The 21597-nt window shown below is 38.5% G+C and overlaps 1 protein-coding gene across 2 annotated transcripts in view; it reads left to right on the forward strand.

The window, feature by feature from the left end:
• NFATC3 (nuclear factor of activated T cells 3) overlaps positions 1-21597 on the forward strand; it is a 62252-nt gene that overhangs the window by 14876 nt on the left and 25779 nt on the right. For both annotated transcript variants that reach the window (XM_070760461.1, XM_070760462.1), the window contains exon 3: positions 13543-13705. In XM_070760461.1, the coding sequence (XP_070616562.1) occupies positions 13543-13705 (163 nt within the window). The remainder of the gene's footprint in view (positions 1-13542; positions 13706-21597) is intronic.

The raw sequence follows: 21597 nt of genomic DNA on the forward strand, positions 1-21597 counted from the left end.
TAAATACAGTCTTCAGAAACATTTCAGAAAGTAAGACAAGTTCAAAAAAGTATCCCATGTCTCCATGAAAACAAGGCCCTGTCTTATATTTTTTGAACCCCAAAATAAGTGCTGGACCTTATTTTTTGGGAGGTCTTATTATTTTGGGGCGCGTGGAGCCAAAGGGGGCTCCTCTTGCCGTCTTACCTGATTTCCAGTTCTGTCTCCCTAACCAGAGGAAATGGCAGGGACTGGCTGTGCATGTGTTTAAATATTTTTTGGGGAGGGTTTATTTTCAGAGAGGGCTTATTTTCGGAGAAACACAGTACATTAAAAGTCAAAGCAATTTTGTGGAATTTCTATTGGCAGGTGTTTTAGCCTTATATGTAAGAACACTGATATCAACATAAAAGTGGAGTTGAGAAAGAGGCAAACAGTAATTAACATCCATTTATGTCATAGTTAAACGAAGGAAAATCTCGCAATGTCCCACTGTCTGAAAAAAAACTGAAGGAGAAAAGAGTTTGGTTTTTGCAGCAAAGCAGCGATTTGAAATATACCTTCAAGCAGAAATACGTAAAAGAAAGAAGGATGTTAAAAGGCCTCCGCAGTTCTCAAATGTGAATATAACTAAAATAATCTGTGGCACTCTCATGCATGTAGGCAGGCCCAACAATATTTCTGAGCTATAAAATTTCTACTAATAAAGAGTGGGGGGGGGGGAATAAATAATAGAAGAATAGGAAGGCTATAAGGAAAGTATAGGAAATATTTGGAAACTATTGTTTCTGAGAAAGAAGGCATTAGAAGATTAGAAGATTGCTGAAAGAGTGTCCAAACCTTTATAAGGGCCAATATAAGAAACTATTTCTTATTTTGAACTTCTAAACAGCTGCACATACGGTAAATATTAAGCATGCATACAGATTTGCTAAACCTGAACATATAGAGGTTGTGGAAACATTACTCAGAGATTCCTTGAAACATAATTTTACCAGCTGTCCTTTAAACTTGCATAATACTGTGATAGAGATTGTTAAAGGATATTTGTGTAAAAGGAATATTAGAATCAAGGATAGTGCAGATAAATCAAAACTTTGCACTTGTGTCTTCACAGATGTTGTTAGAGTAGTGCTCTTTTCTGTTTTTTTCAAGATGTTTTCTTTTTTTATCTTCTGCTCTAGTTTCTGTTCATATAAATAGTTCCAGATTTTTGTTTCATGCTTGTTCTACCTATACTTGTTTTGCCTGCTTTCTTCCTTTTATTTTGTATTGTTGTTACAATACATCAGTGTTTCCTATTCTTGGTTCATTTTAAGTTTTAAAGTGTGGACTTCAATTCCAAGAATTCCCCAGCCAGGTGGGAAATAGCGGAGTTGGGAAACAGTGATGTGTGTGACCAGAGATATTCAGGCAATGGAGATTACATGGTAATGAAGACTAGAGACTGAGAATCTATTTTTTAACATGTTGAAGCCTGTCTTGAATTGATCTTAACTCCTGGTGACTATATTAAATTTCTTGGCAACAATATGAAAGTGATTTGCCATTGCCTTTCTCTAGGTAGTTTATTTTTCTCTTCTCTTCTCTTCCTTCCACTCTTATTCCTCCCAACCTCAGATAATCCTTTGGCCTGCTAGATTCTTTCGACCAAATTAGTCTTTGCTCTAGTAGTGTTCATGTTGTAATGTCCCTTGTTCTTCCTCTTGTATATGTGGATTTAGGATCCTGTATATGTTCTGCACCCAAAGCATATTGAGGAATTTTATCAGAAATGTAACTAGAATCTATTTTTAATATAAATATATATAAATTGACATATTTATTGACTTTTACTTGCTGCAATAAAAAAGAATCAAGGTACAGAACAAAGATAATACAGTATATTCAAATATCTATGGAGCAAATCACCCGCCCCATTGAAACAACTCTACCTAAAATTTGAATCAATGACCAATACTTTAATTTCATCCAGTCCAAAGAGAAACCAAATACTGGTAGTTGGTTTCCGGTAGCTTTATGGAAAGCTAGTTTAGGAGTTGACTAAACTTCTGCATTCAAAGAATGAAGGCCATTGCAACAATATTGCCAAAAAGGCTTCTAGAGTTGTTAACCTGATCCTACGTAGCTTCTGCTCCGGCAATCTCACACTACTCACCAGAGCCTACAAAACGTTTGCCAGACCCATCCTTGAATACAGCTCATCTGTCTGGAACCCATACCACATCTCGGACATCAACACCCTCGAAAACAACCAAAGATACTTCACCAGAAGAGCTCTTCACTCCTCCTCTCGAAACAGAATGCCCTACGAAAATAGACTAACAATTCTGGATCTAGAAAGCTTAGAACTACGACGCCTAAAACACGATTTAAGTATTGCCCACAAGATCATATGCTGCAACGTCCTACCTGTCAATGACTACTTCAGGTTTAACCGCAACAGCGCAAGAGCACGCAACAGATTCAAACTTAATATTAACTGCTCTAAACTTGACTGTAAAAAATATGACTTTAGCAATCGAGTTGTCAAAGCGTGGAACTCATTACCGGACTCAGTAGTGTCAACCCCTAACATTTCTCCCTTAGACTACCCACAATTGACCTCTCCAGGTTTCTAAGAGGTCAGTAAGGAGCGTACATAAGTGCACTAGTGTGCCTTTTGTCCCCTGTCCAATTGTCTCTCCTTATCTCATATATCTTTTCTTCCTTTCATATATCTTCTCCTCTATTTTTATATCTTTTCTTTTATCCTTTTCTGGATAGACGTTTTAACTTTGCATCTGCCCAAAATAACTTACAAGATGAGTGGCCACATAAATCGTATAAACAAACAAACCTGCTTGTGTCAGCAAATACCAGCCAGTATGTTGGTTTCTTCATTTGCACTAACTGAATGTTCCAAGCGTTCTTCAAAGGCAGCCCCATATGGGCAATCCATGCCTGTTTGTTCATTGTTTCAGGGATATTTCTTTACCTAAGCAAAGAAATAGAAAGACCCAGGGTGGGCAGAAAAGGAGGGGGATCAGGAGTGACTTCTGACTTCTTCCCTACTGAGTTTCCTTGTATAGGAACCTTCAGGCAGGTTAGTGGCTGCTGCTGGGTTGGGGAAGGAACAAGGGATTGCGAGACTGGCTGGGAAACTGTCATGGAATGTTGAAAATGGGCACATCACGTGTCTATAGGAGCAAGCAGTAGTATTGAAGTGTAGCCACACCTTTTCATTCTCTTGGAAGTCACCGGTCCCAGATTTTGGATATATTCTGTACGTTATTTGCAGCCTATTTGAAATGCCTTGGTTCCAAAATTGTTGCCTTGTGATGCACCATTTTGCCCATATGAAACTCATGACAATGAGGGGTTTTGTAGTATATGGATTATGATAATTTAGGTAAGCAGGGATAAGGGCATGGGTTAGCTTTGCAAGGTCTTTACGCTCCAAACAGAGTCACAGTTGGTACCCCACGTAAATCATACCCCTTATATATTGTCTCCTTCTGTCCATCCAGTAGTAAGCACAAGTCCAGGAGGAGCAATATTTTGTGGAGCTACTCTTTCATGGGGAAGTGCTGTTATCCAAATATAATACCAGGGGGATATCAAGAAACGTTGATGGGCAGTTCGTATCTCTGATATGTTTGGGTTCATCTTCAACCTATTACATGCTGCAGATTCTGAGTCAAGACAGTGTCAACATCCCTAGTGTAGCAGTATATAATGGGATACCACCAGCATGCTGAGGATACATAACTTTTAAACTGATGACCTACTCAGGTGGCTTTGTGTTAATGTTAAAGAAGTGACAAAATCCAAAGCTTGCTCCTCCTCCCAATCCATAAGTTGGAATTGGCCACCTCTTGGGGTCTGGATGGGTGTCAACAGACTCAAACTCAACTCGGATAAGACAGAGTGGCTGTGGGTTCTGCCTCCCAGGGACAATTCCATCTGTCCGTCCATAACCCTGGGGGGGGGATTATTGACCCCCTCAGAGAGGGTCCACAACTTGGGCGTCATCCTCGATCCACAGCTCACATTAGAGCAGTGTTTTTCAACCAGTGTGCCGTGGCACACTAGTGTGCCGCGAGACATGGTCAGGTGTGCCGCGAAGCTCAGAGAAAGAAAACAAGAGAGAGAGAAAGAAAGAAAGAGAGAGAAAGAGAAAGCAAGCAAGAGAGAAAGAAAGAGAGAGAGAGAAAGAGAGAGAGAAAGAAAGAAAGAAAGAGAGAGGGCAAGAGAACAAGAGAGGAAGAAAGCAAGAGAGAGGAAGATAGAGAGAGAAAGAGAGGGAGGGAATGTGGGAGAGAGAAAGACATAGAGGGATGTAGGGAGGGAGAGAGAAAGAGAGGAAAAAAGAGGAAAGAAGGAAGAGAGAAAGAAAGAGGGATGGAGAGAGAGAAAAAAGAGGGAGAGAAAGAGGGAGAGAGAAATAGAGCGAAAGGGAGGAAGAGAGATATTTTTTTTGTCCAATATTTTTTTAGCCACCCCCACCCCACCCCCACTCAATGTGCCTCATGGTTTTGTAAATGTAAAAAATGTGCCGTGGCTCAAAAAAGGTTGAAAATCACTGCATTAGAGAACCATCTTTCAGCTGTGGCAAGGGGGGCGTTTGCCCAGGTTCGCCTGGTGCACCAGTTGCGGCCCTATCTGGACCGGGACTCACTGCTCACAGTCACTCTATGCCCTCATCACCTCGAGGTTCGACTACTGTAATGCTCTCTACATGGGGCTACCTTTGAAAAGTGTTCGGAAACTTCAGATCGTGCAGAATGCAGCTGCGAGAGCAAGCATGGGCTTCCCCAGGTATGCCCATGTTACACCAACACTCCGCAGTCTGCATTGGCTGCTGATCAGTTTCTGCTCACAATTCAAAGTGTTGGTTATGACCTATAAAGCCCTTCATGGCATTGGACCAGAATATCTCCGGGACTGCCTTCTGCCACACGAATCCCAGCGACCAGTTAGGTCCCACAGAGTGGGCCTTCTCTGGGTCCCATCGACTAAACAATGTCATTTGGCGGGACCCAGGGGAAGAGCCGTTTCTGTGGCAGCCCCGACCCTCTGGAACCAACTCCCCCCGGAGATTAGAACTGCCCCCACCCTCCTTGCCTTTCGTAAACTCCTTAAAACCCACCTCTGCCGTCAGGCATGGGGGAATTGAGACATCTCCCCCAGGCCTATACAGTTTATGCATGGTATAGTTGTGTGTATGTTTGCTTTTAATAAGGGTTTTTTAGTGTTTTTTAAATTATTAGATTTGTTGTACATTGTTTTATTGTTGCTGTGAGCCGCCCCGAGTCTACGGAGAGGGGCGGCATACAAATCTAATAAATAAAATAAAAATAAATAACTAAAATTAAACTATTATAAGGCAGTGCCTCCAATCCGCACTTAGGAGGTAATTCTAATTATTTTAATTAACACAACTAATTGACATGGGTAAGGAGGTTCTGTAACTCTAGTGTGCCTAATGTCAATAGGAATGAGCTTCTAGTAAGAACACACTTGACATTAACATCCTAAGGGGAGGAGTAACCTTTAAAGTAATCCATCAGGAATGTGGAAGCATCTGATAACAATAGGGAAGCCAATGCTCCTAGGACAGGGAACTCCACAATGAAACCTTAATAATAGATAAAGTATATACATGTATAGAAATGGATGAAATTACAAATTCAATTAAGGGAAATAAAATGAATGAACCGAAACGAACATGGTACAAATGGCATGAATGGATTCAAAAGAGAACCTAAAAATAACACAATACAAAGTATCAGTACAAACAAAACAAATAATATACACCTTGCAAATGTCATTCTTTTTTATTACTATATGGAAAAAGTAACATATTAATGTAACAAATAAATAAATGTACAATGTGTAATATTGAATGTAAGATGCAAAAGGATTAAGGATACACACAAAAGGTAACAAAGCTGGATTATGATTTGTAAAAAAATGATTAAACTATGTGATAAATACTTGTGAAAACAATAAAGAAACTTTGGGGAAAAAAAGAAACCTAGAAGAAAGCATGGGCAAATCACTTTTGAATTCTTATGAAGAAAACTCTGGGTATGATTCAGACGTGTGAACATGTTTGTGTGGCACATGATGAAATCCTGGGGTTAGAATGTATTGCCCTCGGAAAGGGACGGCATAGAAATCTAATTAATAATAATAATAATTTAACATCTACATGAAACCGCTGGGTGAGATCATCCAAGGACATGGGGTGAGGTATCATCAATATGCCGATGATACCCAGCTTTACATCTCCACCCCATGCCCAGTCAACGAAGCGGTGGAAGTGATGTGCCGGTGCCTGGAGGCTGTTGGGGCCTGGATGGGTGTCAACAGACTCAAGCTCAACCCGGATAAGACGGAGTGGCTGTGGGTTTTGCCTCCCAAGGACAATCCCATCTGTCCGTCCATTACCCTGGGGGGGGGAATTACTGACCCCCTCAGAGAGGGTCCGCAACTTGGGCGTCCTCCTCGATCCACAGCTCACATTAGAGAACCATCTTTCAGCTGTGGCGAGGGGGGCGTTTGCCCAGGTCCGCCTGGTACACCAGTTGCGGCCCTATCTGGACCGGGACTCATTGCTCACAGTCACTCATGCCCTCATCACCTCGAGGTTCGACTACTGTAATGCTCTCTACATGGGGCTACCTTTGAAAAGTGTTCGGAAACTTCAGATCGTGCAGAATGCAGCTGCGAGAGCAGTCATGGGCCTACCTAGGTATGCCCATGTTTCACCATCACTCCGCAGTCTGCATTGGCTGCCGATCAGTTTCCGGTCACAATTCAAAGTGTTGGTTATGACCTTTAAAGCCCTTCATGGCACTGGACCAGAATATCTCCGAGACCGCCTTCTGTCGCACGAATCCCAGCGACCGATTAGGTCCCACAGAGTGGGCCTCCTCCGGGTCCCGTCAACTAAACAATGTCGGTTGGCGGGCCCCAGGGGGAGAGCCTTCTCTGTGGCGGCACCGACTCTCTGGAACCAACTCCCCCCGGAGATCAGAACTGCCCCTACTCTTCCTGCCTTCCGTAAACTCCTCAAAACCCACCTTTGCCGTCAGGCATGGGGAAACTAAACATCTTCCCCTGGGCACGTTGAATTTATATATGGTATGCTTGTGTGTGTGTGTGTATGTTAGTATAGGGGTTTTTCTTAAATTTACAATATTTTAATTAATTGGATTATGTATTGGATTGTCTTTTCACTTGTTGTGAGCCGCCCCGAGTTTTCGGAGAGGGGCGGCATACAAATCCAAATAATAAATAAATAAATAAATAATAATAATAATAATAATAATAATAAATAATATAACAATAATTTTATTTATTTATTTATTTATTAGATTTCTATGCTGCCCTTCTCAAGGTGGCGTACAACATTAATGAGTTAATGAGTACATTGACACTTCATAAATAATTCTGGAAATGAGTAATACAGTTAGAATAATGTTGTGGTGAGATTTGCTACCTGCTGGCGATAGCAATAAAAGAGGAATTCCTCATTCCTCCCAGAATATTCAAAGGTAGAATGAGAGAAACAAGGAGTTAGGAAAACATAAAACTTGTCACAGTGGAACTGACACATATTAAATTAAATTAAAAACAAGAAAACGAGAGAAATATTTTAGGAGCAGAGATATCAGAGGTAAACTTTCAGCTAATGAGATTAACCATTATTGAGGTTTATGCATGGAAATAAGATTTAAGGAATATAGAAGTACTGTACTGAAGTGCTTTGCAAACAGGAGTATAGAATGACAAGCATTTGAAGACAGAGCTGTTTCCACCAAAAGTGAAGTATGAGAGACAGTAAGCCAGCTGTCAAACAGAAAAGCATCAAGCACAGATAAAACCTTCTGTTTAAAACTTCAGCCTGCAGGCAAAAAAGAAAAAGAAAGGAAAGGAAAGGAAAGGAAAGGGGGGGAGGGAGCATCTATAGCAGTGATGGTGAACCTTTTTTTCCTTGGGTGCTAAAAGCACATGCGTGCACGCTATTGCGTGTTCGCGAGTGCTCACACCCATAATTCAATGCCTGGGGAAGGCGAAAATGGACTCCCCTGCCTCTCCAGAGGTCTTCTGGAGGCCGGAAATGGCTCATTTCCCAACTTTTAGTAGGAGGCTTGTCTAGAGCCTCGGGAGGGCAAAAACACCCTCCCTCATCCCCTCGGAGGCCCTCCGGAAGCCGAAAACAAGTTGAGCCTCTGTGCAAGTTGTAAAGTGCATGTGCGCTGGAGCTGAGCTAGGGCAATGGCTCATGTGGCAGCAGATATGGCTCTATGTGCCACCTGCGGCACCCGTGCCATAGGTTCACCATCACTGACCTATAGCACCTTTATATTAGCATCTATAACATCTTTATATTAGAGAATATAGGATAGGTTTGTTTTAACAAGTGCATTAATGTAAGTGGAATGGCTTGCCTTCAGAAGTTGTGATGCTGTTTTTAAGAAGAGGTGGCTTTTAAGAGGTGGCTTTTGAGCAACCTGTCTGAAATGGTACAGGGTTCTCCTGCTTGAACAGGGGCTTGGACTAGAAGACCTCCGAGGTCCCTTCCAACTCTGATACTCTATATTCTCTATATCTGTACGAAAGAAGGAAAATGAAAAGGAATGGAAATTACTAAAACATGGGTCTTATTCTTTGGAAAACTTCATTCTCAGAAAACGTTCTGGTTTATTTCTCTGGACTGTTATGGTTGTAACCCAGGCCTAGCTGTGATGTTAATTGTGAAGATACAGTGATACCTTGTCTTACAAACTTAATTGGTTCCGGGAGGAGGTTCTTAAGGTGAAAAGTTTGTAAGATGAAACAATGTTTTCCATAGGAATCAATGGAAAAGCGATTAATATGTGCAAGCCCAAAATTCACCCCTTTTGCCAGCCGAAGTGCCCATTTTTGCACTGCTGGGATTCCCCTGAGGCTCCCCTCCATGGGAACCCCCACCTCCGGACTTCTGTTGCCAGCAAAGTGCCTGTTTTTGCGCTGCTGGGATTCCCCTGCTGGGATTCCCCTGCAGCATCACAAAAATACAGAAGTCCAGAGGTGGGGTTTCATATAGAGGGGAGCTTCAGGGGATTCCCAGCAGCACAAAAACAGGCACTTAGCTGGCAACGGAAGTCCGGAGGTGGGGCATCCCAGTGGCGGCGGTGGGTTTGTAAGGTGAAAATAGTTTGTAAGAAGAGGCAAAAAAATCTTAAACCCCGGGTTTGTATCTTGAAAAGTTTGTATGATGAGGCGTTTGTAAGATGAGGTATCACTGTATTGGACTCTAAGCAAGGAAACCCAGGTCCCAATTCACCCTCAGCCATGAAAAGGCATGAAGTGGCTTTGGGTTAATGTCTCTCTCTCAGCACAACCTGCCTCACTGTAGGATAATTCGAGGGCACCAATTTTTGAAAAGTGCTTTAAATAATAAGAGCAAGAAAGTTCATTTTAATGAATGTATTAAGATGGGGGAGAGAATTCCAGAGTTGAGTTTTCACCAAGAAAACGTCTTATCTGAAAGCCACCATTTGCCGCATCTCTGGCAGAAGGTATCTGAAACTTGATGGGCTTAGAGATGAGAATCAGCGGTTTCAGTTGTTCTCAAAAACAGTAGTAAAGTTGAGTTTAAAACATGCTGCAGAATTGAACATTTCCCCTTAGACTCAAAAGCAATCAGACAATAATACGCACAAATTCTACATTGTGTATTTTTATGTGTATTCTCTTGGAACACAGTAGTGGAATTTTGAAAGTATCTGTGCATATGTCATATTTTATTTCTGTTAGCTCTGCATGTTGAAAGGGTATCTATTGTTCTATTAGGATTCTGCTAAACATACACCTAGACTGTGTGGATAGCCAAACTGTAGTTACCACATCCTTGGTTTATGCCATTAACCTAATTCTGGAGTTTCACATAACAGAACTATCACCATAAGGTTAGATTCATATCAAAGGTTAAGCCCCCCTCCCCTAATCCTGTAAAGTTAAAACTAACCAAGCTTAGTTTTAACTTCTCCTCTGCCATTAAGAAGTCTGGTTTTTGACTCCCTGTAAAGTTGGCAATACATGTATTTTTTCTTTTCCCCTTTTTTCTTCCTCTTCACTCCCCAAATATAGAAAGTTCCAAAGAGATTTGGCCAGCGAACATCGTTCTGATGTGCGTGATAAGGAAAGGGGAGTACCACAAGTGATACCTAACAGATGTTCTCCTTTTATCAGAAGTGTGCAGGGAGTTAACTGTTATTTATTACTTTAAAAATTCTTAATTGCTCTTCAGTTTAAAAAAAAAAAAAAGACTATTGGAAGATGCTAGAAGGAAAGTTGGCAGTGTAAAGACCAAGAAGAGAAAAGGAGTTGGGCAACCAGGAAAAAAAACCAGTATTTGCTACTAACTATACAGTTCTTCTAAGTACAGTATTCTTTTGGTTAAGGAGGTTGAAACCAGTGGTATTTCTTTTATAGTCCATTCTGGCTAGGCTGTTGCAGAATGTTCAAATAATACTTTTAAACAATACTCCAAATTTTGAGTTAGCAATTCAAATATTTTCTGTGACATTACAATGGAAAGCTATTAGTAGCTGTGCCTGTGTCTACAGAAGAAACCTGAACAAAAATTTCATATCTAGATTATTCACCAATAATTTATATAAACTAGTCAGCTATGTTGATTAAACATTGCCTACAAGTATTATTACTATTATTATTTATTAGATTTGTATGCTGCCCCTCTCCAAAGTGTATTTGTTGACCAAGGGATACATACTCATTCAAGTTGAGAATTTTCAAAGCGCCTACATATGACTTAGAAAAATAAATGTTTTAAAGTATATAGATATTAAGAAGTTAAAACATTTACACATATTTATTCACCTAGTGTTTTAATTCAATTCCTTATTAATGGCAAACATATTAACATTTTAAAGTTGCAATAAAACACTGAATCATTAAACATTGGCTTTTGATTTTAAAGCCACAATTAGGTTTCCTAAATTCCTTATGAAGCAGGAGTTTCTTATATTTTATCCTGCCTATGTTTCCCAGCTGAGTTCTCCTGACATTTTTATATCACGGGTCCATCATCTCAAGTGGACTTTTATTCAGTACACCAGTTACTAATCATCTCTTAAAACCTCAACATTTTACTTGGCTAAAGCTTCCAAAATCAATAAAAAGCAACCTGGCATTTGACCCTTTAAAATTGATCCATTGGCTGGAGAAATCTAGAGGTTGAAGTCCAGAAATCTTAAAGTTGCCAAGTTTGGGGAACCATGGTTTAATAAAAACTTCAGAAATGTGAACAATCTCATTTGCTATTGGTTTTGAACAACCCGATACTGTTTCAGTTTGTTTCTTACGCTGGCAAATTTTGGCAAAACAACCCTGGCTTAACAAACCTGAGAAAACTCCTCCAGTGTTCACAATAGCTTGGCTCAAAACAAAAAGCCCAAGATCAAGATTAGAAATCTTGAAAGTTTTATGGCTGGTCATTTGACCCCTGAGATATTTTGCTGAAGCGCAACCGGCTCTCTGTAGTCATGCTTCAATGTCCTGCTGTGCTTTCGGCTAGCTTCACCGCAGGGGCTACTACTCACTAGCATCTGTAAACAGCTTCTTTCAGTACTAACCATAACTAACTGAAGTTAAATCTGTCAGAGGAAAATAGTACAGTGATGTGCAGGTGCAGGCAACTTACTGTTTTTACTCGGTCACATCCTCTCCCTGTTTTAAATTTAGATTTACTGATTAATTTCCTTTTAGATGTTATGTGACGGGTGCCTGTAGATCTAATCTTACTTACCTTTGATTGGCACAATCCATTAGCTAGATATATAAAGGAACCAGTTCAATAGGAATGTTTTGTTTGTTTTGCCTAACTTAATGTATCAGTTTCAATTTAATTACCAATTTCTCAATAGTACACCAGCCCATCATTACTGATTTCTCTAATCTTGGGCACAAGAAATATCAATAGCAGTAAAGCCAGGTCAAAGCTATACCTGGTGATTATATTACGAACAGGGCCTTCGCTGCGAAAAGAACCCTGATTGCACCATTATTGGCAAAACCTTTTTTTGTACCTTTGTTTTTGGCACTGCTATTTATTTATTAGTTTTTATTGGGGTTTTTTGACCTTTTGAAAGTTCCATTCTCCAAGCAATGGTGAATATTACGTGTTACTATTAATAAAGCAACTATATCTGTACCAGTGCTCTTTTTTCCACTGGTTTATAAAGTAGATCTTGGATCATCTTTCATATTTCATACCCTAGCAGTCCATATGTCTCTTTCCACACTTTCTTTTTAAATATATATTTGAAATTCTCTTTGATTTTCCATCTTCTGTAGTTTGGAAAAGGGTGAGTGGTTGACTAGTTCCTTGATTTGGTAAGAAGTGCGTTAAAAATTCTACTTTTAACCTGGAAAAACTCTGGTGATTGTGTTAAATAAGGAGGACATTGCTTAATTTTAGAAGATAAGTTTAAATAAACCAGACAATTAGGAAAGCAAAGTTGTAGCGGTTTAGGATCTATTGAGTAAAAAGTCAGAAAGTCAGTTTTGTACAGATTCAGAGTAGATTATTGATAGCCAGTGTCTGCTTGTGCTCTGAAATTAAGAATTATATGTTCATTAGCGGTAGTCTTTCCATTATTTCAGAAAGTGGAGTCTTACAACCTAGTCATAAATATTTTGGAATAATACAGAATGTTTTCTCAGTGAAGTGGCCCTCTGTATTTATTGTCTTTGTAGTATGAAATGTTCTTCCGTAATGGCTGTTTCTGCTAATTATCAGAATTTGAATGCAAGCTCTCATTGTTGGTGCTAATGCTGTTTAAACATTTTTTTAAAAAAATGGACTTGAAATGTTTATCTGCCTCCTTTGCTAAGATAGCATTAGGCACTTTCTCATGTTATCGCAGTACAATATGCTTAAATCCTAGCTTGCTAGCTAATCCTTTTATTTTTCATATTTATCTTTCCTGCAATAAAAATCCTGTGTAGCTGATGATAGTTTGATGTTCCATTAACACGTGTTTAATGTGTGCATGACAACAATACTGCAATTCATATTGGGTCTTTGTAGAGGGATAGTAAAACTGAATGAAAGGAATTCCACAGATAGTTCACTTTGGTGTGCTTGACAAAGGGCTCAAATGCTTCTGGAAAGTTATGAGTTAGGTCATGCAGAGTATCATGCATGCAGATAGTGCAGGTTTATGAAATACTGTATGTCACACTTTTGCAATAGAGTTTTAGCCATAACTGTGCCTCTTCATGTGTTGGAGGGCTATTAGAGTCTGGGGAAAAACACAAATGATGCAATTTTTTTTCCTATTTTTCCCCCTTTGGTTGTTCACATCTGCTTTCTCCTTGCTTGAAAAACAATTATAATTGAATTATTTTAAAAACAAAATACAGTCTGTTTTTACTTTGTTTAAAATACGTCATAGCTTTATTACTATATTTATAGTGTTACCTCCAAAAAGTGTGGACATTGAAAGGGAGGTTAGAAAAAGATTATATTTATATTGAAATATATGCACTTCTTGGTTTTAGCACATCTTCATTGCCGCCTCTAGACTGGCCTTTACCCATACAGTATGGGCAATGTGAACTGAAAATAGAAGTACAACCAAAAACCCATCACAGAGCACATTATGAAACGGAAGGTAGCAGAGGAGCAGTAAAAGCATCTACTGGTGGACATCCTGTTGTCAAGGTAAGAGATGCTAATATGTGGCTTTTCTGTTAATCACATTTTCACTGCTGTAATGGTATTTGGGAATGGCCTTGGCAGGATGGCAGGATAAAAACTCTGTAGCCTAAGCAAAGGCCTTTCTCTTGCCTTCAAAGTCATCCCCAAATACCTACATGTTCTTGGTTATAATAAAAATGATTGCCTACAGGAATGAACAGTGTTTGGATAGAATTGTGTCAGAACTCTGATGAGTGCTGGCTTATTATTCATGAGCAGGTAGGCCTGCTAATTGCTCCTAACATGCTGTTTCTGTTATTAGACTTCATTTAAAATAATTTCATTTTCTAGGAACATAGCCAGATCTCCTTTGTTTGTTGTTGACAGTATCAGAAGCTACAGTCTAAAGTTTATTTACTTATAATTTATGGCTTGCTTATAAATGATGAGACATTTGGACATAACACTAAGCTGAAGTTATTCTTGGGCACAGTACAGTGGTGGGTTGCTCCTGGTTCACACCAGTTCTTAGAACTGGTAGTGCTGGTGGAGGGAGGCTCCGCCCACATGCCTGGGACGCTTCTGGGCATGCGTGAACCAGTAGCAAAATTATTTAAACCCACTATTGGCACAGTAGTATACAGTGTTCCCTCGATTTTCGCGGGTTCAAACTTCGTGAAAAGTCTATACCACGGTTTTTCTAAAATATTAATTAAAAAATACTTTGCGGTTTCCCCCCTATAACATGGTTTTTCCCGCCTGATGACGTCATATGTCATCACCAAACTTTCATCTACCTTTAATAAATATTTTTTTAATAAACTTTAATAAAGAAACATGGTGAGTAATAATCTAAATGGTAGCTAGGGGAATGGGAAACTGCAATTTAGGGGTTTAAAGTGTTAAGGGATGGCTTGTGATACTTTTCATAGCCAAAAATGGTGTATTTACTTCCGCATCTCTACTTCGCGGAAATTCAACTTTCGCTGGCGGTCTCGGAATGCATCCCCTGCGAAAATTGAGGGAACACTGTACTTGCTATGAATGAAAAACCAAAATTTTGATTTGCGCATATTTGGTCATTGATATTTTATGTAGGCATTAGCAGACAAGAATGATCACCGTCGGTCAATGCAAATGGTGGTTGTTTCCAGGAGCAAGTTAACTTTTATTACTGTGATACTTTCCCTTGTTCCAAAACATGAGAGGGAAATGGAAAGATACGGTAGCATGATTATATTCTGCACACAAATGTTATTTAGTAGAGTAGGGTGCCAAGTGTCTTGACAAGCAGTAGGCAAGACATTTAACCTTGCCCTACTGTGTAAACAGAAGATTGAATATTTTTTCATAATGCTTAAGTAAGACATTAGGTATAAATGAGAGTGTAAAGTATATGTTCCCCTGATCGTAAAATGAAGTAAGTAAATGAATGCCAAACAAATACTTAGTTTGTATGTGCTAAACATTAACACGCTTTGTAATATTTAGGCAAACATTAAAATAGCCAATGATTGCAGACTGTATTTTTGTACACGATGCATAGATGTGGGGTAGGCATGGGCTTTTAGACATACTGCACTGAATTTGTGAGGTTTAATACATAATCCAGTACAACTTTACAGTACTTGGAAGTAAGTACTGTTCTTGTTCCCTGGAATTTATTCCCTTATTCACGAGCCTGGAACTCAGTGCAGATCGTGGCCAAATCTCAGCCAGTTTGTTATTTAATCGTTGAAAAAAAATTAGAAAATTGAAATCCTTCTTCTTCTATTAGAGTATTAACATTTTAATATACAGTACTAAAATGATTTATCTTGGATCTGACAATAAATGCTCTTTTAACATGAGGATCTTGTCGTCAGGCATGGGGGAATTGAAATTTCTCTTCCCCCTAGGCTTATAGAATTTATACATGGTATGCTTGTATGTATGAGTGGTTTTTTAAATTGGGGTTTTTTAGATTGTTTTTAATATTAGATTTGTTTACATTGTCTTTTTATATTGCTGTTAGCCGCCCCGAGCCTTCGGAGAGGGGCGGCATACAAATCTAATAAATAAGTAAGTAAGTAAGTAAGTAAGTAAGTAAGTAAGTAAGTAAGTAAGTAAGTAAGTAAGTAAGTAAGTAAGTAAGTAAGTAAGTAAACAAGTAAACAAGTAAACAAATAAGTAAGTAAATAAGTAAGTAAATAAGTAAGTAAATAAATAAATCTTAGTGCTTCATAGTTACCATTGCCCATTTAATTTAAATCATTATCATATTGCTCAAACAGTTTTTCTGAACCTTTATCATTTTTGGGGGGGTAAACTTTGCATAAGTGGTTACTAAAGTTTGCAGTTGAACTGGGGTATTTGCAATCTGAAGATTCACGTGAAGATCAACATTTATGTGTTGTATACAGTATATTTTTTCCCTTTCTCCTTTTGATAGAAAACTGAGTATTGTAGTTCATCTAGAAGGAAGTCACATTTATATATAGTTACATTAATTTTGTAAAACAGGGCAGTTCATTTATAAGTGAAATGATTGAATTAACCATTTTAATGACTTTCTTTTTTGTAATAGTGATTGAACTACTTAAATATAGTGATATTAAATATTTTAAGATAAACAATGCATACAATTTTATTAATATAGCAATTTTGTTTATTATTTTGGTGCTCTTGTTGAAAAGTTGAATAGAACTGGGAAATCTTGCCTGAATTTTGTAAGATTTCAGGTGGGAATGCCATAATTTATGAGATGTAGTGATTTTGCAAGATTTATACAATAATTTGAATCTCTCAAATATCAGGCGCTTGGCATATGAAGATATGTGTATGTATATATTATTGTTAAAATGAAATAGGCTTAGAATTGAGGGAGAGAAATTGCATGACAATAGTGTGCTTTTTTGCATAGAAAATCTTTGATTTTAAAAATGAAAGTTTTAGTTCGGGCAAAAAGGTAATATTACAGGGACTGCTAAGTAACTGATAGACACGAATGGTACTTTTCTGGAGCATTTGGTGCAACTTTCACAGAGTTGTAGTAATAATGGAGGTTTTTAATGATCTAATATCATCAGAAGTCATAACTGTATAAATAGAATATCTAATAAATGTATAAGAAATATTGTTGAAAATGGAAAGAGGATCTGGTATCTTGAATGTAATCTTGGTTCATAGGAAAGTTGATTGATATACAATTGTCAGAAATATTAAAGGGAAATGTGAGCATGTTATGTGAAGTTCAGAACACAGAAGGTGTTGGATATTCAAGACTTTGGATATCTGTTTACAAAGGTACAAAGCCCTTGGTGAGAAATTCTGAAGAATAACAAAAACTGAAATATGTGAAGGTACAACTACAAACTGTTCCCATGAGACAGTAACTGAGGATGTTTAAAGAAGCCAGTATATGATAGCTTAGCAAGAACCATTGAGCTGGTGGAACTTAAAAGAGGCTGTATCACATTAAGGAAAGTCAGAAAACCATGGAGGGAAAAAAAAGTCAGATTTTGTAGGTGATGGCTGATGTTGGGGTCAAATGTGTCATCAGTTTGGAGTCTCTACATCTTAAGTCCAGTCACCCCATCCAACTTGAAGTCCATTGACTCTTATCTGCTGCCAATTTTGACTGTTAGTAGATCAGATTCTTGTGTATACTGTAGATAGCATGAAATAAACTTGTAGTACTTTTGAACTCTATCTTAGCTTCTGATTTCTTGACAAATATCTTCCAAATAAAAATATTGGGAAGACCAAAGCTCAACATGAACAATAGTTGTGAATGATTAAAAAGTAAGAAAAAGTGCTTCCTTGGCTCTATTAGAAGGAAGTTGACGTTTGAGGAAGATGATGCTTAAAGAAGATGATTTATGACAACTGTGGCAAATACAACCTTTGCCAACCTAAAGGGTGATTTGTACCCATTAAAGCAAAGAGATGATTTCATGCCTCTTAAGAGTGATTATACAGTTAGGTACTGGAAGAGCTTTCAAATATTATCTCAGAAGCATTATCTATAATGCATGAGAAACAGTGGTGAATAAGTTACGTCTCCAACTTCAAAATGGGATAAGTATGAATGTGGGAAATTTTAGAAAGCCTGTAAAAATGGCAGCATTTTAGAATAAAATATCAATGCTCATGTGTGAATCATTGTATCGTTTACAAGAATTAAAGCTTTTTTTAAGAAAAAAAATCATTCCAGGCCATGTCTCTCATATCTGATAATGAAAATGGCTTAGTCATAGTTTTCTAATATTGTACCAGCAAAGCATTTAACAACCTCTTTAAAAAAAATAAAAATAAAGTGGTCTTCCTATTAATAAAAGGGGCTAAGCTACAGTGTTTGGAGCAAGAATGGTAAAGCAGCTGTAGTAAGCCAATGCTCATGAATTGATCTATATCAATCGGCCCTGTGCATTAAAATTAAAATAAAAAATATGGCAGAGGATGTGGATGGGTTACTTATCAAATGTACATACAACCCAGAGATAGAAAGCCTTATCAACATTATTGAAAACAGACTCACATTTTTAAAGGCTTTTGAAGCTTGAAAAAAGGGTTGCAGCAAACAAGATAAAAATTCAACAGAGAAAAAAAGCAGTCTTATTTATTGGGTAAAATGTATTGGGTAAAATCTTAAAGGGCATGTAATTAATACAAATCACCAGCATAATATGGCTGTCAGAATTATTAACAAATTCTTTTTATAAACTAATTTTATTTAAAATTAGAGATTTATTGCAGCCACCTTTGTTTTGTAATTTTATTAGAATGTACAGTAGTCTCTCACCTATCGCTGGTGTTACGTTCCAGACCCGGCCGCGATAGGTGAAATCCGCGATGGGGAATTTATCGACTGATAGTACTTATTTAAGTATTTATATTGTAATTGTTTGGTAAGTTTTCATTGTTTTAAGTGTTTATAAACCCTTCCCACACAGTATTTATTTTAGATACAGTATTTAAATACAGTATTTACAATTTTAGATTTTTTTTTTTTGAAAAACCTGCCGATCGAGTTCGGAGGGCTGTTTAAATCTGCCGATCGACTTCCTCAGAAACCCGCGAACCAGCGAAGATCCGCGAATGATTTTTCTCATTAATATTTCTTGAAAACCCGCGATGAAGTGAAGCCGCAGTAGGTGAAGCGCGGTAAAGCGAGAGACTACTGTACTCTTAAACCTTTGACCCATTCTGCCCAAGAACATAGCAGAAAGGTATTCAAAGATTTGTCCTGGGGATTTCGGCTCTTTTTTTCTTTATCCTCCAGCTTTAATGTCTAGCCTTTAAAGCTTTCTTATAATTAAAAAAATGAAAGAAATCTCTATTTTCCTATGAGACAATACCTTCCAAATAATTCAAAATATAATTCCAAATCCTAACTTTCCAAAATCCACAGAGCATCCTTTGTCTGCATATTCAAAAAAATATTTATTTTTAAGTTTTAAATCAAATTTATACCATCACCTTTTAAGGAGATGGAAACTTACCTGATGAACACAGTAATATCTTGCCAGTCCCAAAAGTCTTAATCATCTTCAATATACGAAAGATAAAAATCCAAAAATGTGTTTTATGATGTAAGAGTCAATCAAGCTTAATGTAAAAACTGCCTTGTGAATGTGACAGATGCAGTCTTAACTCTCAGCCACTTTATTAATCAACTGATTGTGAAAACAGCAATTTTTGTGATCAACTCACAGGGAGCTGCTTCCAGAGTCAGGTGGATGATCATAAGGATCTCTCCCTTGTTCCCAAGAAATCCTGCCACCTTGGATCCAACATCCAGCGATGAGTCACCTTGCCAAAGCTGTCTTGATACCCAGCAAAACCAGTCAAGCATAACTCACCCATACAACTTTCAAGAAACCTTTTGGAATTGTTAGTAAATTCTGAAACAGGATTAATAAAAAAATATAATTCTGTTCTGTATTAGTTAGTCAGAGAAAACTGAAATGAAAAAGTGCCGGAAGGCATATTTTAGAAATGTGTAGGGTATAATAGTAACGTATCAAACAGTGAAATTGAAACAAATTCTATAAGTATGACTGGCACAACAGAAAACTGTGCTTGGTGGAGTTTTAAGTGGAAGAGCTGTTGCAGAGAGGCAATCCTGCTCTCCTGGCAGAAATAGACCTTAATTTAGTGGCATGGGGAACTGTTACGCCTGGGACCGTCTCCTCCTGCAGTAGATATTTAAGTGTCTTGTCATATTTTTAGCTAAATGTCTATGGAAATTCTCAATCATCCAGGTCATGGTAGTCCCGAAGGTGCTTTTTCAAGAGGCAAAAGGATTTTCTTTGTTTTTTTCTTGAAGATGTTTTGCTTCTCAACCAACTGAACTGGAGAAGCTGCTCAGATGAGATTATGAGAAGTAAGATTGTTCTTACTTCTTCACAACGTCTGCTGGACCTGCCTTCTTGGCTGTTAGTTAGACCTTTGAGCAGTCTGGTCAACACACTCTGCCAGGGATCCCTAAACCTGGCAACTTTAAGAGTTGTGGACTTCAACTCCCAGAATTCTGCAGTCAGCCAAACTCACTGGAGAATTCTGGGAATTGAAGTGCACAAGTCTTAAAAGTTGCCAAGTTTGAAGGCCTCTGCAGTAGACCAATCTATCACTGAGACACCAAGATCAAGTACCCTCTCCTGGTTTGATCTGTCTGCCGAGACATTGACTAGACTGTGACCGGGGTAAAATGCTCCTGGTTTGGGCATGCCTGCCGGTCGTCGGAAAGCCAGTAGCGACAGCAGCGCGAGGCTTCGCCCACCTGTCCAGACACTCCCATTTGGGTTCTTTTTCCCTCTGCACATGTGCCAAAGGTTTTGTGCATGCGCAGAGGGTAAAAGAACCCAAATTGCGGCGGGTGGGCAAAGCCTTGTGATACAGTCGCTATCAGTTCTCCGATGACTGGCAGGCATGCCTGAACCGGAAACATTTCTCCCTTGACTGTGACCACTGTGTGTTACAGGTACTTGGAGCCACAGGTGAAAGCTGAGTGAGGACCATAGGTGAACCAGCATCCTTAAAAACGGTGCAGTAAGTCCCTCCCACCAGCGGTGCCATCTTTCCCTCCCCTATCAATCTCCAAGAAAAAGAGTATGGAAAAATAAGCCTTAAGTCCCGTGAAAGTTTTGAAAAACCTTTGAAAGATTCCAGCAGGGTGTCCAGCAAACCTGGAAAACAGGAAAATCAGGGAATTATTAGGGAAATCAGCGGCTAGGGAAATATCAGGGCATTATTAGGGAATTCGTGAAAAAAACTGAATAAATCAGTGGGAAAAAACAAACTGTATTAAAATGTTTAAAAGTCAAGGGAAAATCATGTTTAAAAAAACACAAATTGTGCTGCCTGGCAGAATGAAGCAAAAATGAGCATAACTGTGGCAACAACTTGCTTCCTCAGCTACTGATATTTCTCCATGGCTTAGCCGTTTGGTATGATGTCATCTACGACTGCGCCTTAACTAGATCGCAAGTTACAGGGAAATGTCAGGGAATTTCAAAATGCTTTCCCTCTAGATACCGTTTCAGGCATTGATGGTAAAACTGGAAGGTAGCAAAATATAAAAGATAGTAAAAGAGGGATAGTTTGCTTATGGCAATACTGTGTCACAATTTTCAAGCATGTGTGAAGACAGCATCTGTTCCAGACAATTAGAAAGAAAGCCATCATATTCCCCAACACTCTTGTGAGCCGCCCCGAGTCTTCAGAGAAGGGCGGCATACAAATCTAAATAATAATAATAATAATAATAATAATAATAATAATAATAATAATAATAATAATAATAAATAACACGAGGGAAAGCTAGTCAAAAAAATAAAGAAATGCAAACACTTCTCGCAGATCAGTTTTGTGTGGAAGAAATGTACAAGTTGAAACAGTGACCCAGATTTGAGAAGTCCAGTTAATTTTTACGT

This window comes from Erythrolamprus reginae, chromosome 9 (genome assembly GCF_031021105.1).
Source record: "Erythrolamprus reginae isolate rEryReg1 chromosome 9, rEryReg1.hap1, whole genome shotgun sequence".
NCBI classification, from domain to species: Eukaryota; Metazoa; Chordata; class Lepidosauria; order Squamata; family Dipsadidae; genus Erythrolamprus; species Erythrolamprus reginae.